This window comes from Nycticebus coucang, chromosome 7 (genome assembly GCF_027406575.1).
Source record: "Nycticebus coucang isolate mNycCou1 chromosome 7, mNycCou1.pri, whole genome shotgun sequence".
Taxonomy (NCBI): Eukaryota; Metazoa; Chordata; class Mammalia; order Primates; family Lorisidae; genus Nycticebus; species Nycticebus coucang.
The window spans coordinates 98,267,175-98,291,289 of NC_069786.1; the positions used below are offsets into that span (position 1 = coordinate 98,267,175).

The 24,115-nt window shown below is 37.7% G+C and overlaps 1 protein-coding gene across 6 annotated transcripts in view; it reads right to left on the minus strand.

The window, feature by feature from the left end:
• Window positions 1–4,072: 4,072 nt before the first annotated feature.
• Window positions 4,073–24,115, minus strand: part of HYCC2 (hyccin PI4KA lipid kinase complex subunit 2) — a 97,289-nt gene continuing 77,246 nt past the window's right edge. For 5 of the 6 annotated variants that reach the window (XM_053596620.1, XM_053596618.1, XM_053596617.1 and 2 more), the window contains 6 exons: window positions 23,988–24,083; window positions 18,207–18,323; window positions 17,598–17,685; window positions 11,841–12,000; window positions 10,916–11,083; window positions 4,073–6,363 (listed from right to left, as the gene is read on the minus strand). In XM_053596620.1, the coding sequence (XP_053452595.1) occupies window positions 5,762–6,363; window positions 10,916–11,083; window positions 11,841–12,000; window positions 17,598–17,685; window positions 18,207–18,323; window positions 23,988–24,083 (1,231 nt within the window). In that variant the 3' untranslated portion in view covers window positions 4,073–5,761. The remainder of the gene's footprint in view (window positions 6,364–10,915; window positions 11,084–11,840; window positions 12,001–17,597; window positions 17,686–18,206; window positions 18,324–23,987; window positions 24,084–24,115) is intronic. The other variant, XM_053596621.1, reaches the window with a different exon arrangement.

A 24,115-nucleotide genomic window follows, 5' to 3' on the forward strand; every position in this document is an offset into this window, starting at 1 on the left:
TCATTTCTCTTTGAAAACAGAAGATTCTTTATTAGACCTACCTCCAGATGCAATTTTGAAAAACTCATTTACACTTTAAGCTAAACTTAATTGTTTTTGTAGAACTGATAACTAAACATAATAGCAGACATGTGAATATGCCTCAATTTGTAAACAAGATTAACATACTTTCTCAAAATATGTTAGACCCTAGCAAAACATAGACCCTACAGTTCTGTACTGTGCTGCCAGTTATTTCACATCATTCCCAGCTTTCTGTTAACTTCTATCCTGAATTGTTTGCTCTTATGTATATTTCTCATGGGACTAATGGCTTAGATTACAAAAATACTGGAAAGATTGAAGTTTCCAAACTTTTGTAGTTGTATGGTTAGGTCTAGAAGGAATGTGCTTACATGGGCAGGGAGGTTGGGTGATGATGACTCCTCTGTGAATAGTATTTCCTATGTATGCTCAGTGCCAGTATGATACGCCCATTAGGTACACACAAAGCAAATAATACTAAAATTTATGTTTTACATTATCAATATGACCACCTGTACATGGAAAATAGTACCAATCCGTTGACTCATTATGATTTTATTAGCACTGTTAACAACTTTACACTGCATTCATCTTCCTGTAATCTGGCAATATTCTAATTTATAAGAATTTAAGTTATCAATTTCTAGTTGATATTCAAACAACTTGTTTCTAAAAAGCACTATTAAAAAATTAAAGTACAAATAAGTGTCTCAACCAACTTAGTGGTGAAACAATAACGATAATCATTCAACTTGAAAGATAAAAAAACCTCATGTTCAAACTGTTTAACATAGCCATACTATAGAAAAATTGCCCTAAAATACTTAGATTCTCATATAACTGGCATGACTTATTAAACTTTTTAAAAGTGGAAAACAAGTGTGTAACTGAAATACTGATTTTTTAAAAAACCAAACACATAAAACTCTGTAATCCCAGATCAGAAATAGAGAAATCCTTGCCAGCCAGTGTTCATAAAAATAGACTACTACTCCTAAAGACAGATACTGTTATTTTTATTTACAAATGAACATGCAGAGAATTGAATGACACAACTGATTGTCAACAACTAAAGTACTAAAAAATGGACCCATACAAACCTCACAAAGTGAGGTAGGAAAAATACCCCACTTCATTAAAATATTCACAAAAGTAGTGCAAAATAATCTGAAAGAGGTTATTCTCAGTATTCCAGTGTCTAATAAATAATTGTAATTAATTAAACTAAGAGGAATTTGAGAATATAGTTTGGAAATAATAAGCTTATATAGCTGAGACTACTGCCTTTAGAACATTTTATATGTTAAATGACATGGTTACCATTCTGCAATGGAATCATAAGCTTTACACTACAAATCTTTATCAATCACATAAAGAAATATTGCTTGTATCTATTCTCAGCATAAGAGTCAATCCCTTTGTCTACATTAGAAATTAATAAGATCAAATTTATTTAAAGTCTATTTTCCAATATCCCATTGTGCAATATAATTAACTTGCCACCGTGGTGACTGAAAACTGGCTGATTTAAAAATTACTTTAAGGGCGGCGCCTGTGGCTCAGTCGGTAAGGCGCCGGCCCCATATACCGAGGGTGGCAGGTTCGAACCCGGCCCCAGCCAAACTGCAACCAAAAAATAGCCGGGCGTTGTGGCGGGCGCCTGTAGTCCCAGCTACTCGGAAGGCTGAGGCAAGAGAATTGCTTAAGCCCAGGAGTTGGAGGTTGCTGTGAGCTGTGTGAGGCCACGGCACTCTACCGAGGGCCATAAAGTGAGACTCTGTCTCTACAAAAAAAAAAAAAAAAAAAAAAAAAAAAAAATTACTTTAAAATATCTAGAAACACTGATCAAAGCCATTTATTTCACTGGGTTTATTTTGCATTAAATAAATGCCCAGAAATATAATTAACTATAAAATGGCAGCATACAACTGTTGTGTGGCAGAAAAATAGTAAGGCATAAGTTAGAATAAATAATAATGTATCTGGGCGGCGCCTGTGGCTCAATGGCGTAGGGCACCGGCCCCATATGCTGGAGGTGGTGGGTTCAAACCCAGCCCCAGCCAAAAACTGCAAAAAAAAAAAAAAAAAAAGAATAATGTATCTAATGTATGTACCCATCTATCCATATAGATTTCCAACACTTCCCCATCCATATTTATTATTCTTTTTTCTGGATTTGATACTTTTCGTAATATACTGGGTTCACCAACTACTATACTAGAATCTATAGAAATTCAGAGGGTTATATACCACATTTATCAGAGTAGCATAAAAGCAGGCATTGGGGTTGTTAATATGCATTTGACAGGAGACTGGGTTTGATTCTGACTCTGCGTTAGTCATGTGGTCTTGATCACATCACAACTTTTTGAGCCTCAGTTTCCTGAGGATGAGTGTGGATGCTGAGAGGATGTGGGAGACTAGCTAGATTATCCCTAGGATATCATCCAGCACAGAAATTCTGGTTCTATAATAAATAGGCACAGATTGGGCAGCGCCTGTGGCTCAAAGGAGTAGGGCGCCGGCCCCATATGCCGGAGGTGGCGGGTTCAAGCCTCAGCCCCGGCCAAAAAAAAAAAAAAAAAAAAAATAGGCACAGAAGAGTGAATTGGAATGGGGTGGTGGTAAAGTTCAGGATTTAAAATTATAGCCATTTTCCCCCTAGTGTCTTAAAATATTTTCTTATTTAAAAATCTTACTTGCAAGTTAACATTTTACTTTACATTTTAGTTTGTTCTCTAGTAATTAATGTCATAGAGAAGAGTTCCCCAAACCTTTAGATATTTCTTTGTATTCCTTAATCCAAGCTGGCATAGATGGCATCAACCAAATTGTTTTATTATAAAAAACAAGTATTTTCTCTAATATCTTCTGTATAGATAGATGGACTTTTTATGGTAATAAGAATAAAATAGGGCAGCACCTGTGGCTCAAGGAGTAGGGCGCCAGTCCCATATGCCGGAGGTGGCGGGTTCAAACCCAGCCCTGGCCAAAAAATAAAAAGAATAAAATAAAAGGTTGTTAAAGTTTGAAGTTTGAATACTGCTGGCATATATTTGTAACAGCTATTCTATATCAGAAATAAAATTTTAACTAAACTCTAATAAGTGATGCAAATGCCTATCACAAATCTCTTAGAAAATTTGACTTCCAATTTGTTAAACTAACTCATTTCATTTTAACTTTCTCTTGCACAAGAAATCTGCTCTTAAGATCCTGAATGCAAAATGAAATGTTTCTTCACTGGGGCCAAATCATATCACTTAAAAGAACGGGGAAAAAAACATGTTGCAGAGTCATGAAACATTAATGGGTACGTATACATACAACATATGTACATGCAGATAAATGAAATCCTCTAAGATGAAAATCATTTAAAACCAACTTTTCAGGTATAATGTAATATTTCTAACCAGAGGAAAATTTTATATTTATTGTATCTTTTGCTGTAATTTGGCATTATTTGGTATTTCTTTCTTGCTTTAACTAAAATCATGCTAGATTTAGATGCCAGTAAATGCACAATTTGTTGAATTAAAAACAGTTCTTTAGGCTCCTAAGTAAACCAGGTATTTCTGCCATAAAGTGACTAACTTCCAGCCAAAGCCAAGATCTCACTCCCAGATAAATACAATGCTTCTTTCCTTATATACCTGCCCCCCTTAGCATGTTATAAACCTTTATACCTCATTTATTTTGGCTGTTTTTAAATTCTTTTTCTTTGACATCCCTTAAATTAAAAGAAATAAGGGAAAGCTAAAATATGTCTCCGTGATATATACATATACACATCATATATATAAACACACAATCAAGTAATTGTCTATCAATTTGATCTTTACCACAGACTTTGGCAATGTTGTAGATATTAGTTCGGGTTTTAGTTTTCCATTTTCATATAAGCTGAAAATGTTATAGACTACTAAATTCAAACAAGCATCATTGTTCTTATAAAGATTTTAACAGAAAGTCCCTCTTTAAAAAAAAATGTTCTTGCAATAAATAAAAGGGGAGACTTTTAGGTGTGAGAAAAAAAGGCATTTTTCTGTTTATCAAAATCTATGGTAATTTTAATTGGTAGAGATAAAATTTTAAACTCTGTTAAGTGAATACTTGCTTTCTATAAATTAAGGATTTTTTTTCTTTCACAATAGTAAAGTAAAAACATCTACATGTACACAGCACTAACAGCTCTGATGTATTCTGTGGAAGGATAACTTACAGCAGTTCAAGTCACAATATGCTGATTTTTAAAAACTGAATACATTCCCTTCTTTTTTAAACATTAGTGCCTGAGACCCAGAAGAGGTTATAATAAAATCTTATTCAGCCAAATCAGAACTAATTTTTTTTTTAACTGATAATGTATTTTTTAGCCTTTCAGCAGTTACCAAATGCTACTTACATACATTCAACATCTAGCTTACTGGCATGATTTCCAAGTTTTATAAAAATGAAAAACTTTGTAGATATATGATTAGAATGTACACAAATTGCATTACATTAAACACAAAGGCAGTGTGGTCCCTGTAGGAGAAATCAAGTCAGTACCCCCTGGTAGAATGTTCTATAAAAATGTGTCACATTGAAGCATCAGTGTTTTCAGCCAATTATCTCTCCCTGATGTATTTCCTTGGAGTATGTAATCTATCAGGACTTCAGGTTTCTTAATCCAAAATATCTGACTGAATTTAGGTACACCTAGAAAGCAGCTGAAAGGGTTTCTCTAATAGTCTAATGTAAAAGTGGACTGAGAAATCCCTCTCTTTACCTGAAGATGTACTATTCTACTTCAGTCATCATCAGCTCACAAAGGAAAAGAAAAAAACAATCAAAACCTCCCCTCTCACACACACAATCCCATACAAGCTAAACAAAAACCCAGCACCAAAGTGTCAATCATTCCTGGGAAATAGAACTTGCCCCTTGGATTCTCTGATTTGTTAGCTGTTCAGACTTTAAGGACAGAAATGATCTTATGTCCTTGTGGGGAAGAGGGAAGACATGTTAATAATGACTATAGAGCCATTGACAAAGTGCATTATCAATTACACAATCAACTTGGAGCTCTGCCCCTCTAATGAAGGTGGTCACAATTTGATTTAAATGCCTCAGTATTTGAACATTTATGTCCTTGGGATAAAGGAGATGGGGGAAAAAAGAGCTACCCTCATTTTAATGAAAAGTGCAGCACTACCACCTTTCCCCATGGTTTTCTAGAAAATGATTGCACAGACTCAGAGAAGTCCAAAGTCATAGCAGAATCTCTGAGGCACTCCTGGTTAAGAGAGAAAAAATATGATCCAGAATCTTCATAGTTCTGTAGATTATGAGAACAAACCCGTTTTGTTTTGTTTTTAAGCAAAAGCCAAAGAATCATTTCATAGGGATCATATACACCATTTCCTCTTACATATCCTCAATCTCACAGTGTTGAAATGGGACCGATCAGCCTACGATGGATTGCACATCACCCAAGGAGAAAGGAAGGCATGGAAAAGGCAAATATTTTATACTGCTTCACAAACACATTTACAAGGAAAGGTGAAGGGAAGATATAGGAAAGAGGGAAAATAAAACCTTATTGCTGTTTCCATACAAAAAAATGGTATGAAGATACCTAAACTAAATCAGATCTGATTATGGTCACCAGTATTTTCACAATGTGTGATGAAGTGTCTTCTTGCACAATGAAATATGTTCAGTTTAAGCAGAAAGAGGAGAGAGGATGTCAAAACTACACCTGGGATATTAGCTGCATATTGAAACTTGGGGATCGAGACTGCTTGGTTAAGGGGGCTCCTGGACTGAGGAGCTCTTTACCTTCACCAGCTTGACCTAGCCGGTCTTCCTGTAGACTGATAGTTGAGTATCGATTAGCACTGTTAGCTGCTAAATTAGTAACTCCCTCAGTTCCAACCCCAATGCTGGTACTTGCTTGACTGCCATTTACATAGTCAAATGATTTACTTGAGGAAGCACTGGCTGTCCGGATTAGACTTATACTATTGGTTTTTGGCACCACCTGGCCAGCAGGCAGGCTCAGGTGTTTTTTCATCGGTGTCAGCTCAACTGAATCTACACTAAGATCAGCTGGTTGCTGTATATACTGCTTGCGAACTACTGAATCTCGAGGGCTCTCAATGGATTTGATGGCAGAGGCTGTTTCTTTATCCTTGGCTGAACGCCCAGTTGCTACTTTCCTTAAGCTTCCCCTCTGAGAAGAAGAGGATGGTTTGGTCCCAATTGGCTGACTGCTGAGGGAAGCCCCTGATGAAAATCCTTCATCTGCATCATTTACGTTTACAGACTCCTCTCCTCCATTTACACCCTCAGCACCTAAAAAAACAAATCAGACAAACTCAGAAGTAGCTAAATTAAGTAAGTAACATCTGTGAATAACAACACTGACCTTATCTTTTGAGTAATAGTTGCTATAGTTTGGCAATAGCCCCACTATCAACACTGCCACTGAATAGAGGAATAAATCTTAATCTACACAGAATTCTAACATGCTATTCATTCTGTTAATTCAGCTTTAATTAGTATAGCTTTTGTAGAACTACCCAGAAACATATTTAGTATACTATCAATATTTAAGCACATAAAACAACTAGGTAAAATAACAACTTTTTAAAACATAAATCCTTATAATATACTCTATAATTCATTTGCAATGACGATATGTATTTCTTTAAAAAAAAACAAAATAACACGTTTTCCCTCACCTTCTTTAACCTACCATAAGATAGACTTTACAAAAAAAGACCCTCTTCTAAAAACTCATTTATGCCTCAAGCCAAACCCGTTTTACTGAAATAAAATTTTGTATTTATTCAACAGCTATTTCTATATGGCTTTAAAACCTTCAATGTAGAACAAGTAATTTTGTAACTCAAAACTAAAAAACTACATTGCTTCCAGTAACTTCATACTCATATTTTGTCTTATGGACACATCTACTCACTGGTTTCCACTTTTTCTCAATCAATTAATGTCGAAAAAATATCAGGGAGCAAGGTAGGGAACCAGCAGGATATTTTAAAAGGATTTGTATTTTTTGTATTGTGCATATAATATCTGGGACTCTTAACATTGAAATATATTATTGTCATAATCACAAAATACTATCATGTCCCATCATATTTCATAAAGAAACTGCAGTTAATGAAAAAAAATCTTATCTTGGATTTTTGTGGGAAGAAGAGAAGCATATATAATATAGTGAGCTTGTGATATCCAAATAGCCCAGTTCTCTTACTGAAAGTATGATCAGTATTCTCTTAAAAAGTAATACATTTGCTTCTTTCAAAAACTGATATTGGTTTGCTCATTATATAAGTTTCCCAGCCTGCAAGAAATCTGAATCTACATAACACATATCACCATAACAGTTAAGGTAAAATATTAGGAAAGGATCTAAACAAATGTTACTTTGAGATACAGGTTACCTAAGCAAAATATATATCAAATATTTAAGCATAATTTTTTATTTGACATAGAACCTAGAAAAATAAAACTTTTTTTAGCTATATTTTCTAATATGGGTTATTTTCTTCCTTCCAAAGAAGAGTGAAATAGTCTTTTTCTAAAGCAAAAGGTACCTGTTATATCCAGCAGTTTGAATAATCTTTAATCATCATGCAAAGCATATGAAAATGCATTTACTAAGAACAGTAGCAGCTGACACCACTTCTCTCAACCCCTTCGAAAGAATTATATGTAATGTACCTCAAAATGAAAACTTTAAATTATATTCATGTTATTTTAATAATTTACTTACAATTTGTATAAAGAACTCCAAAATGCCCAAGAAAAGATAGTTACTGGTTCAGAATTGATATTAGTAATATAAAACTGGGGGGAAACAGAAACATATTATTGGGTGTATCTATTTAATTAGGAAAGGAGACTGAGAGATTTAGTGCAAGCTTCTGAATCTTGCTACATGCAGATCTGATGCCCAAGCGATAAAGACTGTAAAAAAGATGATAACATGAAAGCCACCATGCAAGAGAATCTACTGATATTTTATATATTAAGAAATGCTGCTTCAATATAATGGAACACTGACTATATTTTAATTACAGATAATGACCTCAGCTTAGTAATTTTAATTCTACTTTAAAAAGTCACAAATAGAATATTATTTGTAATCCTAGCACCCTGCGGGGCTGAGGCGGGTGGATTGCCCTGAGCTCACAGGTTTGTGACTAGCCTGAGCAAGAGCAAGAGCGAGACCCGTCTCTAAAAAAAAATAGCCAGACATTGTAGCAGGCGCCTGTGGTCTCAGCTACTTGGGAGGCTGAGGCAAGAGAATCGCTTGAGCCCAAGAGTTTGAGGTTTCTGTAAGCTGTGGTTCCACGGCACTCTACCAGGAGCAACAAAGTAAGACTCTGTGTCTCAAAAAAAAAAAAAAAAAAAAAAATGTTATCTGACAATCATGGTAAAGTTAGGTGATGGGCATATATTCTCCCTTCAATTTCAACATATAATAACCCCAAATTTTAATTGTAAAACCACCTAAATCCATCATAGTAAAAAATGTTTTCTTTTTTCTTCATGATTTTTAGTCATTTTCTTCCTGCTGTTTAAAAAACTTTAGGGAATAAAAAGGCAATTGTGTCTCAAAACATTCTTCCTTTGTAATTTTAGGTAACAATAACTCCATTCATGGTCCAAAAAGACAATTGAAAAGAATTTTTAAAGAACTTTTCTATTGATAGCTGGTTTTTCTTGTAAATTTAGGTTATACTAATGTTGATTTAAAAAAAAAAAACATTTAATCTAGATTAAAAGATAAAATAACATTTTTAGAAATTTCAAACATTCAAGAAACTTCTCTTTCCTCCCAGCTATACCATCTTACAACTGACTTTTATCAGTGATGAGGTATTAAAGTAGGCTGTTTGAATATTTAGTAGGATTGTACAGGATTAAAAAAGAATTACTACTTTGGTTCCTTTGTTTCAAAGTGTATGACTTTCGATGAATTGGAAGAAATACTTCAACTTAATCCCACACTTTCTAGAATTTTATCAACTGGTAGTTAATACAGTACTACATTTAGCACAAGTACTCCCAACATTCTAACAATGGTAATAGATATTACCAAGAATGTTGAGAAATAGACTATTGTTTAGGCCACATTTGGATACATCTCATATTCTCATTTTTATGTGTTTACACAAGATAAAACTGACTCCTAAGGAAAACATAAAGAGATATATAAAAAACAAAAAGAGAAGGCTGCATCTTTCACAGCCATATAAAGGATTTCTAAAACAGAACCAACTCTTTTGTGTCCCTAGGTCATGCACATGCAACAGTGTTAAATGATATAAGGTCAACCTGGGCAAATGGGCAAGGGAACAGAGAGTAGATTTAGATTCTTACTGAGCATGCTCAAATTTCTAATGCACCAAAGAGCAAGAGACTTCCCTAAGGAGGAAGTTAACTGCTTTATGTATGTTTGGGGGCTGGGGGTGGGGTTGAGACAGAGTCTCACTATGTCGCCCTGGGTAGAGTGCCATGGCATCACAGCTCACAGTAACCTCTAACTCCTGGGCTCAAGCCATTCTCCTGCCTCAGCCTCCCAAGCAGCTGGGACTACAGGCGCCCGCCACAATGCCCAGCTATTTAGTTTTTGGTTGTAGGTATTATTGTTGTTTGGCAGTCCTGGGCTGGATTCAAACCCACCACCTTTGGTGTATGTGGCTGGCACCCTAGCTGCTGAGCTACAGGCACTAAGCCTGCTTTATGTGTGTTTGGCCTTTAAAATAAGTAAACACATACTTTGAAAACTACTTGGCTTATTTCATAAACTACCCTGTTTCCCCGAAAATAAGACAGTGTCTTATTTTAAGGTGTGTTCCCAAAGATGCACTAGGTCTTATTTTCAGGGGACGTCTTATCATTCCTGTAAGTAGGTCTTATTTTCAGAGGAAGTCTTATTTTCGGGGAAACAGGGTAGTGTAAAGTTTCCATAGTAGCAATATATTGGATAATTTAAAAAGCTATTTGGCCTATAATTCCCTCTTTCACAAAGCTAACATGTAAAACAGCAAGTAAACACTACTCTGAGAGAAGTGTTCTTTTAAGGTAGTGGTGGTAGGTATATGTGTAAAAAATTTCTGATTTTGAGATATCTACATTGTAGAATCAAGGATCTAGTAGAATATCTGACCTTAACAATACACTTCAGTTCTGTTAGGGAGCTATATAACCCTAATTTACAATAAAGTACATAATGAAGTGTGCAGCAGAACAGCATATTTATAGAGGAAAGATGTCAATAGTTCACTAGCTAGACCTAAGCAATTTGATCTGCAGATTCTGAAAAACCAATCAATACAAGCAACTTTGTCAAAGAGATAAAAAAATTCTGAACTGAACACCAAAAGATCAGATAAATTGGTCGGCTCCACTTCAGTTTCTCAAAGATAATATACTAATGTCACAAAACTCTCTTCACAGATTTTTAAAGAATTACTATATAAATGAAATCATTCATACTGACTAATTGGGCTCATGTCCATTGGGTGCATTTTTCTTTCCTAATGTTAGAATAAACATGCTCAGTAATGAAAAAATTCCAAGCATTTGCAGATCTTTTGGAGAGAGGCCCCTGCCTTGTTAGTAGCCATGCCAAGCTGTTCTTTGATTACACAGGGATGCAGATTCCAGGCCAGCACAAATGGCAACTAAAAATTATACCTGACCTGGTCCTAGGCATATGGGAAGGGAGGGTGCTTTTCAGGGAGGAACTAATACACCCTGAAGTAGTAGAAACACACACTGGAATGGAAAAATATTCTGCTTGGGAATAGAGAGCCAGAATTTTTCTCCAGCAACTGCCTCACTGACTTCTGCCTCCTCATCTCTGTCCTACCCTCTGTTGTGGCTGCTGCCGAGTTGGGCTCCGGCGAGCCATGCTCAGGGGTCCTGCGCACCAGCACCTCCCCCTCTTGCACACGTTTGATCCCTAGGTCAGTGGAGCCGAGTTGGATCGGGGAGCCAGGAATACTCGAGTCAGCCTCGTTTGAGAAGTCAAAGCCATCTGGGATTCAACATATAAAATTTTAGTGCTTTTGTGCTGCTCTATTCTGTTCTGAGCATTTTGACCCAGGCAGATAAGAGAATGTATATATATGGATATGATATAAACACAAATACTATTTATAGAGTTAACATGTGTGTGCACAGCATGCACACACATAAGGCAGCAGATGAACAATGTGAGGTTTGCAAATGAATAGGACAGAAAAATTTGGATCATTAAAATGGTAATTAGTATCTTTTAGGCAAGACAGCTTGACTATTCAAGCACCATATGTCTATGAAGTACTGCTGGATTCAGCACTTACAAAAAAAGGAAAAGCAAAGATAAATATCAAGAAACAATTCTTTATGAATACTGTATGTAGTATACTGTTAGTTTGGTCAGTTATATAGTTTTTTCCCACAATGCTCATACATGCACCTTCCCTCCTCTCCCCCCAGTATGGTAACAGAGTTATAGCAACTTATTTACTATTATGACTGCTAGTTAAAACAGAAAAAATTAACCTGATCTTATTTCTTACTTTCTGTCTTGACATTCATAAAGCAGTCTAAATAGTATCCTTCTACTTTATAAGTATACAATACATTTATATTAAAATGACTTTAGGCATTTAATCACATTTCTAGTGCTATTTTTAAAAATTAAAAAAATTTAATTATACAGAGTCCTATTAATACATGCTAAAACAGTCGTAAAGAAAGTGATAAATTTATATGAATCCTTCAGTAGACTACAGGGACTTTGCACTCACCTTCTCTCCTCCATCTATGACGACGAATTGAAGCTGTTGTAATTGCAGTCCGAGAAATCCTCGGCACTGTTGGGGTGACTTCCACTTTAAGTACTTTCTGGCCTTCTTGTGAAGAATCAGGAGCATCAAATGGTAATGAGTTTTTCATGGCATTGGCAACCTAAAAAGATAATATAAGTCTATACAAATTTACAACCTATATGCAGATTTTGTATATTCTGTACTTTATGTTTCCATAATATTTTGAATATCTAAAACTTGTATTATAACATATAAGAGTACATATTTGTCAGAAATATATCTGACATTGTTCTGTATTCTATTTTTCTATTTTATTTTTTTTTTTTTTGAGAGAGTCTCATGCTGTTGCTCCCAGGCTAGAGTGCCGTGGTATCAGCCTAGCTCACAGCAACCTCAAACTCTAAGGCTCAAGCCACCCTCCTGCCTCAGCCTCCTGCGTTTAGATTCATTTCTCCCAGTCTCAATTCCCAGTTGTCCCAAATTCAGCCTATTTTACTCTTTCTCCCCACCTCATCCCTCAGCTGCTTTTAACAGAAATCACTTAGTGTCTCTAACATCTTAAGTACAAACAGGAATTTGACAAACTATATTACTTTTATGTCAAAACAAAATTTGTTAGTCAATTGATTTCACATATGTGTAACTCAAGGAGAGAAGAGAAAACTTGACAAAGGAGTGTCACAGCTCAAAGAAATTTTGGAAATTGTGAATCTGTGGGGGGGGGGTAGAGAAGGGAATGTGCAATTGATTAGAAAAAGAGTACTATTTCATTAATGTGATCATAAAACATCATGTCCCCCATCTTTTGGTAAAATAAAGTCAGGGACACCATGACCTTTGTTTGGAAGCTGCTGGAGAAGTTAAATATGTGTAGTGATATTTTACAAGAAATAAGAAATAATAAGCAATACATCTGTGGCTGCTACATAAACAGACTGATGTGCAAAGAAAATAACATTTCAGGACTTTGCAAATTTATTATGCAAAAGGGAAAAGTTAATCCTTGGAGTCATGAAATTCAGCTCTGGGTGCATGACCATTGCTTCCTGACCTTTGTGTTGACATGTGGTACATTAACCAGACTCCCTAGTCTTCATTCAAACCTAGGCTAAATGATTCTGGACATAAAAACCCTTGTGAGGGCGGCGCCTGTGGCTCAGTGAGTAGGGTACCAGCCCCATATGCCGAGGGTTGCAGGTTCAAACCCGGCCCCACCGAACTGCAACAAAAAAATAGTCAGGCATTGTGGTGGGTGCCTGTGGTCCCAGCTACTAGGGAGGCTGAGGCAAGAGAATCGCCTAAGCCCAGGAGTTGGAGTTTGCAGTCTACCAAGGGTGATAAAGTAAGACTCTTTATCTCTACAAAAGAAAAGAAAAACCTTGTGATTGTTACTTCTTTACAAGAGAATGTTAAGAAGCCCCCTTTAGGGTGGCGCCTGTGGGTCAAAGGAGTAGGGCGCTGATCCTATATGCCAGAGGTGGTGGGTTCAAACCCAGCCCCGGCCAAAAACGGCAAAAAAAGAAAAAAAAAAAAAAAAAGAAGCCCCCTTAAAGTGTAATCAATAATAGCCAATCAAATCTTCTATCTGTTAGTCTTATATGGAAAATGTAATTCTGTTCAGCACTTCCACTTTTGCCTATAAGTAGAATAAATGATTCTCACTTTCCCCTCACCAGGAGTACTGACCATCATTCTTTGGCTTTTGTGTTTACTTTGGACAACCATCATACTTTCAGCTTGAATAAACTCATTTAACTGGAAAAAAACCAGAAACTTCAGGGTTCAAGTGATTCTCCTGCCTCAGCCTCATCAGTAGCTGAGACTACAGGCGCCAGCCACAATGCCTGGGATAATTTCTCTAGTTTTTTTCTTTTAGTAGAGACAGAGTCTCACTCTTGCTCAGGCTGATTTCAAACTCTTAAGCTCAAGTGATCTGCCTAGTTCAGGCCCCCAGTTGCTAGGATTACAGGCATGAGCTACCACACTCAGCCTATATTCTACTTTTTTTTTTTTTTAATGAGCCAAAGTTCTGTACATAGGCTTTTCAAATGAAAAATGATTTTTTAAAATGTAAGTCACATACCCCACTGATTCCTTGAAGTTACTACCAAAGAGAAAAAGCATTCCAAAGAAAGAAAATTATTTAACATTTGAATCCTGATAGAGGTCAATTTAGAATAAGTTTCTTTCTTTTTCTTTTTTTTTTTTTTTTGAGACAGAAACAAGCTGTTACCCATGGTACAGTGCTGTGGCATGATAGCTCACAGTAACCTCCAACTCAGGTCAAGCGATCCTCTTGACTCAGTTTTTTTCTATTTTTAGTAGAGACGGGGTCTTTCTTTTTGCTCAGGCTGGTATCGAACCCATGAGCTCAAGCTACTACCCACCTCACCTCCCACACTGCTAGGATTACAGGCAGAAGCCTCCGGGCCCGACCAAAATAAGTTTCTTTTTTTTGTTTTTTGAGACAGTCTAAAGCTGTCGCCCTGGGTAGCGTACCATGGTGTCACAGCTCACAGCAACCTCAAACTCTTGGGCTTAAGCGATTCTCTTGCCTCAGCCTCCCAAGTAGCTGGGACTACAGGTGCCGGCCACAACACCTGGCTATTTTTTTTTTGGCGGGGGGGTGGTTGTAGTTGTCGTTGTTTGGCAGGCCTCCTGGTCTGCATTCAAACTCGCCAGCTCCAGTGCCCTAGCTGCTGAGCCACAGGCGCTGAGTCTAGAATAAGTTTCTTAAAGTATCTCATTCTTCAGATGATCAAAACAAAATAACAAAATTTAATCTCTGATAACATTAGGATCATCTGTAGTACTCTTTTTACATGAGGAGATATTTTCCCTAAATTCTTCCAACATTTTCTCCCACCATTTTTGGCTCCCTAAGGAAGAAAGTGAGATACCTCATTGGTGCGTAACTGCCACTTAACTGGTCCGTGTTTCTTAACTGGGTTGTCTTAATCTAGCAAGGATCTTGAGCTAAAGAATTGTCTTTCTTTCCTCTCTTTCCACCTGGATAAGAGCAACTGGAAGGTAGCAAGTTGGATGGGTGTACTTGATCTTCCCACTCAAACCTTCTCTCCAGTGGGTTGTTCCATGATTGGGAATGGAGAGTTAGGTCTTTCAGTTTAGCCTTTATCAGTATTTCTATTTGTCAATTATTTTCTAGATTTGAATAGGAAAAAGGGTTATTATTTATTGGATCCCTCAGAGATTCCTAACAAAAAAAAAAATACTCTAGAACTAGAAATTACTAATCTCTTTACCTATATTGCCTTGGAAATGTCACCTTTACTTAATTTATAAGATTGTTGCAGGCATAAACTATGAATTTTAAGAGTCCCATAAATGCAAAGTATTATTATGATGATACAATTTATCTTTGTTGTAATATAACCCTTAGGGTAATATTAGGGATACTGGGATAAGAAAAAACAAGAATTCAAATATCAGAGAATTACTATAAATGCTAATTCAATAAATTTATATTTAGCTTAAACTATTAAAAACCAATATAAATAAAATGGCTTTTTGAAAAGTTGTACTGTACTCAAAATGATACAAGTAGAAAATTACATTACAAGAACACAATTATAAGAATACTATAGGCTGGGTGCAGTGGCTCATGCCTGCAATCCTAGCTCTCTGGGAGGCTGAGGTCAGTGAATTACTTTAGCTCAGGAGTTCGAGACCAGCCTGAGCAAGAAAGACCCCATCTCTACTAAAAGTAGAAAACCTAGCCTGGAGTAGTGGCACACACCTGTAGTCCCAGGTACTTGGCAGACTGAGGCAAGAGGAGTGCTCAAGCTCAGAAGTTTGACATCACTGTGAGCTACAATAACTCCATGGCACTCTACCCAGGGTGACAGAGTAAAACTCCGTCTCAAAAAACAAACAAACAAACAAAACAAAACAAAACTATAAAAAGCTTAATCAGAAAGAAGTAAAAACATCCACATTTGAATCACCCAGACAATTATTAGCATTTTGTATATCTCCTCTGTCCCATCAAGTTTAAAAAAAAAAAAAGTTACATAATATTTTTTCTATTACAAGATAGCATTTTTCTTCAAAATCTCAAATATATAATTTTATCAAATAAATATAAGTTAAATAATTCTCTGTGGAATTTTTTTATTCCCTTGCAATTAAGAAAAGCACTGTAATATTGTCCTTTTTTTTTTTTTTTTTTTTTTTGTTGCAGTTTGGCCAAGACTGGGTTTGAACCCACCACCCTTGGCATATGGGGCCGGTGCCCTACTCACTGAGCCACAGGCGCCGCCCTCTAATATTGTCCTTATAATACTTTTTTTTTTCTTTTTGAGATGGAGTCTCACTATGTCACCCTCATTAGAGTACAGTGGCATCACAGCTCACAGCAACCTCTAACTCTTGGGCTTAAGCGAGTCTCTTGCCTCAGCCTGTAGCTGAGGACTCCCAGCTCAGGAGTTCGAGACCAGCCTGAGCAAGAAAGACCCCATCTCTACTAAAAGTAGAAAAACTAGCCAGGACTGGGACTACAGGTGCCTGCCACAACGCCCGGCTATTTTTTGTTTTTGCTGTCGTCATTGTTGTTTTAGCTGGCCTGGGCTGGGTTCGAACCTGTCAGCCTCAGTGCATGTGGCCAGTGACATAACCACTGTGCTATAGGTGCTGAGCCCATAATACTTTTTTTGGAATTTAGTTTCCTGGAATACATTGCTAGACGTGGGACAGAAGGTTAAAAAAAAAAGACAAAAAGCCCACACATACACACATTACAAAACTACTTCTGCAGAGGGATGTTTAGAGCTGTTTCATACTGCCACTGTAAAGAATGCTTTACTCACTCAGCTCTTGGATGTTTACATTTGTTTTTTAATTGATTACTTACCATTTGGACATATACTTATTTTGTGGTAGAATATGAAGTTTTTTTATTTAGAATAAAATATTAACTCTCTTTCATGTCATGCCAGCTAAAATAATTTTCTCAGTATACTGCATGTTAATTTTGCTTTTAGAAAAACCGATGGTTTAGAATTTAGATGATTCTAAATCTAAATCAAGGGAGGAAAAAAAAAATCAATTTTTTTTTAGTGACTTGTCAGCCTAGCTTACAGCAACCTCAAATTCCTAGGTTCAAGTGATCCTCCTGCCTCAGCCTCCCAAGTAGCTAGGACTACAGGTACCTGCCATTTCCACCAGCTAATTTTCTGTTTTTAGAAGAGGCAGGGTTTTGCTGTTGCTCGGGGTGGTCTTGAACTCCTCAGCTCATGGGATCCTCCCACCTTGGCATTCCAGAGTGCTAGGATTACAGGTGTCAGCCACTGTGCTTGGCCAACATGTTAAATATTTTTTCACCACAATTGGGCACAGTGGCTCATACCTGTAATCCCAGCACTTTGGGAGGCTGAAGCAGACAGATGACTTAAGCCCCTGAGTTCAAGATCAGCCTGGACAACATAGTGAAACTCCATCTCTATAAAAAAAATTTAAAACTTAGCTAGGCATAGTAGTGTGGGTCTATATTCCTAACTACTCAGGAGGCTGAGGCAGGAGGATCATTTGAGCTCAGGAGTTTGAGACTATAGTGGGCTATGATCACGCCACTGTATTCCAGCCTGGGAAACAGAGAAGGACCCTGTCTCAAAAAAAAAAATCAAATTTAATTTAATTTTTAAATAATAATTTTTGATCCAGTAGTGCCATTTTAAAGTACAGTTATATTTAATAAGGAGTAAAAAAAAACCAACTTACCAATAATGGTTGAGAAAAAAGTTCTAGCTGAGCTCTATAAATGATGTCATCAAGAACTTCCTGGCCAAGCTCCCACTGTCCATTATACCTATGGAGAAGCAGATCATTCACTATCTTAGGCAAATATCTCTAATCTTCATCACAACTTTTTTTTTACTGTTCCAGGTCCCACTATTTTGGTCATGAAGATTTTCACATCGAATTTTACATCATTTCATTTATAAATTATCCCAGTTATAAGAAAAAAATGAAGACTTCAAATACTATCTTTAAAATAGGTTACAGATGTTTCTTCACATAAATTGGTTTTTATTATGCTGATATTCATAATAATCTATTTAATGCATTCATGAAAACCAGGGTTACGAACTATGTAGCGATACAGTTTTCCACATAGAAAACATGACAATTTCTAGACTTCAATTTTAATGACTAATTATACTTTGGCCATTTATGTGTAAAAAGTACTAAAAGAAAGCCATATTAGAAAAGCAAGATAACAAGCTCATCATGGAACAAAGGATTCGGTGTTGTGTGTGATGAGGAAGAAAGTGAAATATCAAAAATTTCCAAACATTATTCATAAAATGTTGTGCTCCACCTACTTACATAGCATAATAAACCCCTGTGAGAAGTTGCACCATAAATTCAGGATCCAATACTATTCGACCACAGAGTTCTTTCCAATGTTTTTCATGTTGCCGTGGAAACCCACTTACACAAACCCTAGGAAAATATAGCATTTAACATGTGTGACCTTCTGATTCATTACGTAGTTTTTTCATTCATAAGTTCATTTATTTGGTTTATTCATTCCTCAAATATTTACTAAGTGCCTGTTACATTCCAGTCACTGTTCTGGGACTAGGCTATATCCATGAACAGATAAAAATAAATAAATAAAATCTGAACCCTCAAAAAGTACACATTCTAGTGGATTGTATCCATAAAAGCAACAACTTTTCTCAAATAGCAAACCACCTCTTTCAGTCATCCTTCTCTGTCTTCCCTATCATACACACAAACATATGCATAACTTTCACTCATCTCAACTTGTATCAAGCTGAATTATTGGGAAGTACATAAATCTCAAAACAAAGACACATTTTAAAATACAGTTGTCTGTGAGGCCATCTTTAATTAAAGTACCATAAATAACTTCCTGCCTTTTATCTCACTAAGAGACACTTCCAAAAAATTTATGCTTGATAATTACCAAAAGTTATACTGTAGTTATATTTCATTTTATTATTTTTTATATATATATATGTATTTTTTTAGAGACAGAGTCTCACTTTGTCACCCTCAGTAGAGTGCTGTGGCATCGCACAGCTCACAGCAACCTCCAACTCCTGGGCTTAGGCGATTCTCTTGCCTCAGCTTCCCAAGTAGCTGGGACTACAGGCACCCGCCACAATGCCCGGCTATATTTTTCGTTGCAGTTTGGCGGGGGCCACATTTGAACCCGCCACCCTTGGTATATGGGGCAGGCACCACCCTATTATTTTTTATTTTAAGACAGAGTCTCATTATGTCACCCTTGGTAGAGTGCCGTCACTTCACAGTTCACAGCAACCTCCAACTCCTGGGCTCAAGCAATTCTCCTGTCTCAGCCACCCAAGTAGCTGGAACTATAGGCGCCCGCCACAAAGCCCGGCTATTTGTTGTTGTTGTTGTTGTTGTTGTAGTTGTCATTGTTGTTTAGCAGGCCCAGGCTAGGTTTGAACCGCCAGCCTTGATATAAGTGGCTGGTGCACTAACAACTGAGCTATAAGCGCGGAGCCTACTTATAATTTTTAATCAATTAACTTATTACTATAATTATTATGATGAGTCAAGAAGAAATTTTTTAGTGTTTAGTGCCTTAAGGTCTCAGGAAATTTTTTAAAAAGTTCAATTCATACACTCATTTTTTGTAGGAGATAAGTGTATTAAGTGATCAGTAAAAGACTTTCAATTGAAAATGGCATCATGTTAAGATATAATTACATGAGGAAAGTAGGCTGGAAATTAAATTTCAAGAAGAAAAATAAACAATATAATGTCAGACTATTTTTGCTTTTTGTTTTCCAGAGACAAAGTCTCTACCCCCTGAGCTATGATTGTACCACTGCATTTCTGGGCTTCGAGTAATCCTCCTATATGACCCTCCTCAGGAATAGGGACTACAGGCATGGGCCATCATACCAGCTAACTCTTTTTTTTGAGACAGAGTCTCACTATGTCACCCTTGGTAGAGTGCTGTGGTATCACAGCTCACAGCAACCTCAAACTCTTGGCCTTAAGTGATTCTCTTGCCTCAGCCTCCCAAGTAGCTGGGACTACAGGTGCCTGCCACAATGCCCGGCTATGTTGTTGCGGTTGTCATTGTTGTTTAGCTGGCCTGGGCTGGATTCGAACCTGCCAGCCTCGGTGTATGTGGCTGGCACGGTAACCACTGTGCTATAGGCACTGAGCCATGGCAGCTAAATTTAAAAACTTTTTTAGAGACAGTGTTTATGTTGCCCCAGGTGATATTGAACTCCCGGCCTAAGTGATCCTCCTATCTCAGCCTCCCAAAGTGCTGTGACTATATTCGGCATGAACTATCATCTCTGGACAAAACATGTTCTTTTATTCCTCGAATGGATGATGGTGGCTATCATATCATTGTGGATTTATATTATGTACATTTAAAATACTGACTCAACAGTTATTTTTTATTATGTCAGCATTTACATACTAGAAATTAAATAATAGACAACTATTTAGGGTAGAATTAAAATTTTTAAATGAAACTTAAAAATGTACAAGTGGAAGGCCAGGCACAGTGGCTCACGCCTATAATCCTAGCACTCTAGGAGGCCAAGGTGGGTGGATTGCTTGAGATCAGGAGTTTGAGATCAGCTTGAGCAAGAGTGAAACCCTGGTACTTGGGAGGCTGAGGCAAAAGGATCAAATGAGCCCAAGAGTTTGAAGTTGCTGTGAGATATAATGCCACACCACTCTACCAAGGGTGACCAAATGAAATTCTGTCTCAAAAAAAAAAAAAAAAAAAAGTACAAGTAGATACATAGGTTTTCTTTCTTCTTTTTTTGTAGAGACAGAGTCTCACTTTATGGCCCTCAGCAGAGTGCCATGGCATCACACAGCTCACAGCAACCTCCAACTCCTGGGCTTAAGCGATTCTCTTGCCTCAGCCTCCCAAGTAGCTGGGACTATAGGCGCCCGCCACAATGCCCAGCTATTTTTTGATTGCAGTTCGGCCGGGGCCGGGTTTGAACCCGCCACCCTCGGTATATGGGGCCGGTGCCCTACCCACTGAGCCACAGGCGCTGCCCAGGTTTTCTTTCTTTAAAGCTTTTTTGTTAATGTCATCTTGGCTATAGGTGTATTTTTTTTGCAAAATTCTTTAGGGGATATGAACAGAAGTTTGGGGACTATTAAACTCTGCCATTGCTTTCATTATTAAGAGACTATTAAAGGCCATGATGTGTTGCCAATAAAAGACCTGGCAGATTTCTTTTAATGAACCCAAAATTATCACTCATAAATAAATTTATCTCCAAATAGGCAGTGAGTAGCCTCTAGATTCGAGATAAGAACTTTGTTAGCCATTAATCATCTTATTACAGGCAAGAGAAAATAATATACTTATTTTAAGATAATCTATAAAATCAAAGTTATAGTTTATTTATTTATTTGAGACAGAGTCTCACTTTGTCACCCCCAGTAGAGTCCCGTGGCGTCCTAGCTCACAGCAACCTCAAACTCTTGGGCTTAAGTGATGCTCTTGCCTCAGCCTCCCTAGCAGCTGGGACTACAGGCCTGGCTGTTTTCAGAGATGAGATCTCACTCTGGTACAGGCTGTTTTTAGAAAGGAGATCTCACTCTGGCTCAAGTTGGTCTCGAACCTGAGAGCTCAGACAATCCACCTGCCTCAGCCTCCCAGAGTGCTAGGATTGCAGGCATGAGCCAACGTGCCCAGTCTCAGTTATAGCTAATTTAGGTTGGTCTTCCCCCGTTTAACAAAATTAGTAAGTTTTGTTATAAACAGGATCACATTCTCTTCCCAGCAATACAAAAGCATGTGAATTTGAGCAAAGCATTTGTTGTGGATAAGACTCTTGGGGTCCAAGATCCCTCCTTCTGGTATTCACCTCGTGTCATCCCCTCCCCTTTGAGTGAGCATGAGATCTGTAACTTGCTTCTAACCAACAGAACACAAAGGTGATGGGATTCCATGATTATGTGATTATATTACATAAGATCTTGCTGCAGTCACTCTCACTCCTCTGGCTTCGAAGAAGAAAGCTGCCATGTTGTAGGCTGCCTATGTTGGGAGGCCCACATACAAGGAGCTGAGGATGGCCTCCAGCAGACAGCTACAATAACTGAAGCACTCAGGATGGTGCCTGTGGCTCAGTGAGTAGGGCACCTCCATATACTGAGGGTGGTGGGTTCAAACTCGGCCCTGGCCAAACTGCAACAAATAAACTAGCCGGACGTTGTGGCGGGCGCCTGTAATCCCAGCTATTCGGGAGGCTGAGACAAGAGAACTGCCTAAGCCTAAGAGCTGGAGGTTGCTGTGAGCTGTGACACCACAGCACTCTACCAAGGGCAACAAAGTGAGATTCTGTCTCTTAAAAAAAAAAAATTAATAATAACTGAAACACTCAGTCCTAGAGCACAGGAACTGAATTCTGCCAACAAAAGTGTTGAGCCTCTGATGAGACTGCAGCTCCAGCTACTATCTTAACTATAGCCTTATAAGATCCTAAGCAGAGGGCCTCAGCTAAGATATGCTCAGATTACTGACACAAGAAACTATGAAATAATAAGTGTGATACGTTATGCTGTTAAATTTGTGATAATTTGTTATATAGAAATAGAAACTAATATAGTATTTAACGTTTCTAGGAGCTTGGTTTCCTTAAGTAAAAATCAGCTGAAAGGATGAACGCAGAATTCCTTTTTTTTTTTTCTAATTTTTGAGACAGAGTCTCTCCCTCTGTCACTTTAGGTAGAGTACCATGGTGTCATAGCTCACAGCAACTTCTTCCTTTTTTCATTTTAAGAGACAGAGTCTCACCTTATTGTCCTCGGTAGAGTGCCATGGTGTCACAGCTCACAGCAACCTCCAACTCCTGGACTTAGGCAATTCTCCTGCCCCAGCCTCCCGAGTAGCTGGGACTACAGGCGCCCTCCACAATGCCCGGCTATCTTTTGTTGCAGTTTGCCTGGGGCCCAGGTTTGAACCACCCACACTCGGTATATGGGGCCGGTGCTCTACCCACTGAGCCGTAGGCGCTGCCCCATAGCAACTTCAAACTCTTGGATTAAAGTGATCCTTTTGCCTCAGCCAGGTACCAACCACAATGCCCAGCTAGTTTTTCTATTTTTAGTACAGAGAGAGGGTCTCATTCCTGGTCAGGCTGGTCTTGAACTCCTGAGCTCAAGCAATCCACCTGCCTCAGCTTCCCAAAGTGCTAGTTTTACAAGTATGAGCCACTGTGCCTGGCCAGAATTCCTTTTATAACTGAAATTATTTGTCTCCAAACTAATTTGTATTATTAAAGTTTTTTGATATGATGGAAATTTCTATTTCCACACGTCTGTCCAAATTATTAGAAATTATTCTTTAGTAAGATTATGATCTATGAAACATATAGAGTACTCCCCCCAACACACAAAAATAAGATACACAGATAATTGGTGCTATTGCTAATCAAATTCTCCAACACAGAGACAGTTACTTAAAAAATGTATGGGGAGGCTGGGTGCCTGTGGCTCAACGGCTAAGGCGCCAGCCACACACACCTGCACTTGCGGGCTTGAATCTAGCCCAGGCCTGCTAAACAACAATGACAGCTACAACCAAAAAATACCCGGGCGTTGTGGCGGGCACCTGTGGTCCCAGCTACTTGGGAGGCTAAAGCAAGAGAACAGCTTAAGCCCAAGAGTTAGAGGTTGCCGTGAGCAGTGATGCTACAGCACTCAACCCCGGGAGACAGCTTGAGGTTCTGCCTAAAAAAAAAAAAAAAAAAAAAAAAAACGTATAGGGAAAGGGTGACATTCTTTAAGACTCTCCTCATTTATAAGACTATTTAGTCAAAGCTCTCAAAGTGATTTATAAAAACTAGAATCCAGGGAATGATTAGGTATATTAGTAAACAACTCCAAACTGAGATGTCCTGGTAGAGACCCACATTCAGCTAGAAAATATTTCATCAATGCTGAAGTCACATTTCAGAAGTCATGAGGATAAGGATTCCTACAGGAATCTGTGAAATTTGTTTACTACTATTGTCACCAGAAGTCAGAATTGTGCCTAGTATACAGAATGTGCTCAATAAATATCTGTCAAATAAATATACAAATACGAAGGTTAATAATAATTACTCTTCTCACCTGGAGCCCATCCGACAAAGAGACTGGTAAGATGAGGCAGGCATATACACAATAGCTGAATTATAACACAGCATGAGAAAACTTAGAACTTCAAACCTTAAAAAAAAAAAAGAGAGCAAAGTATTACA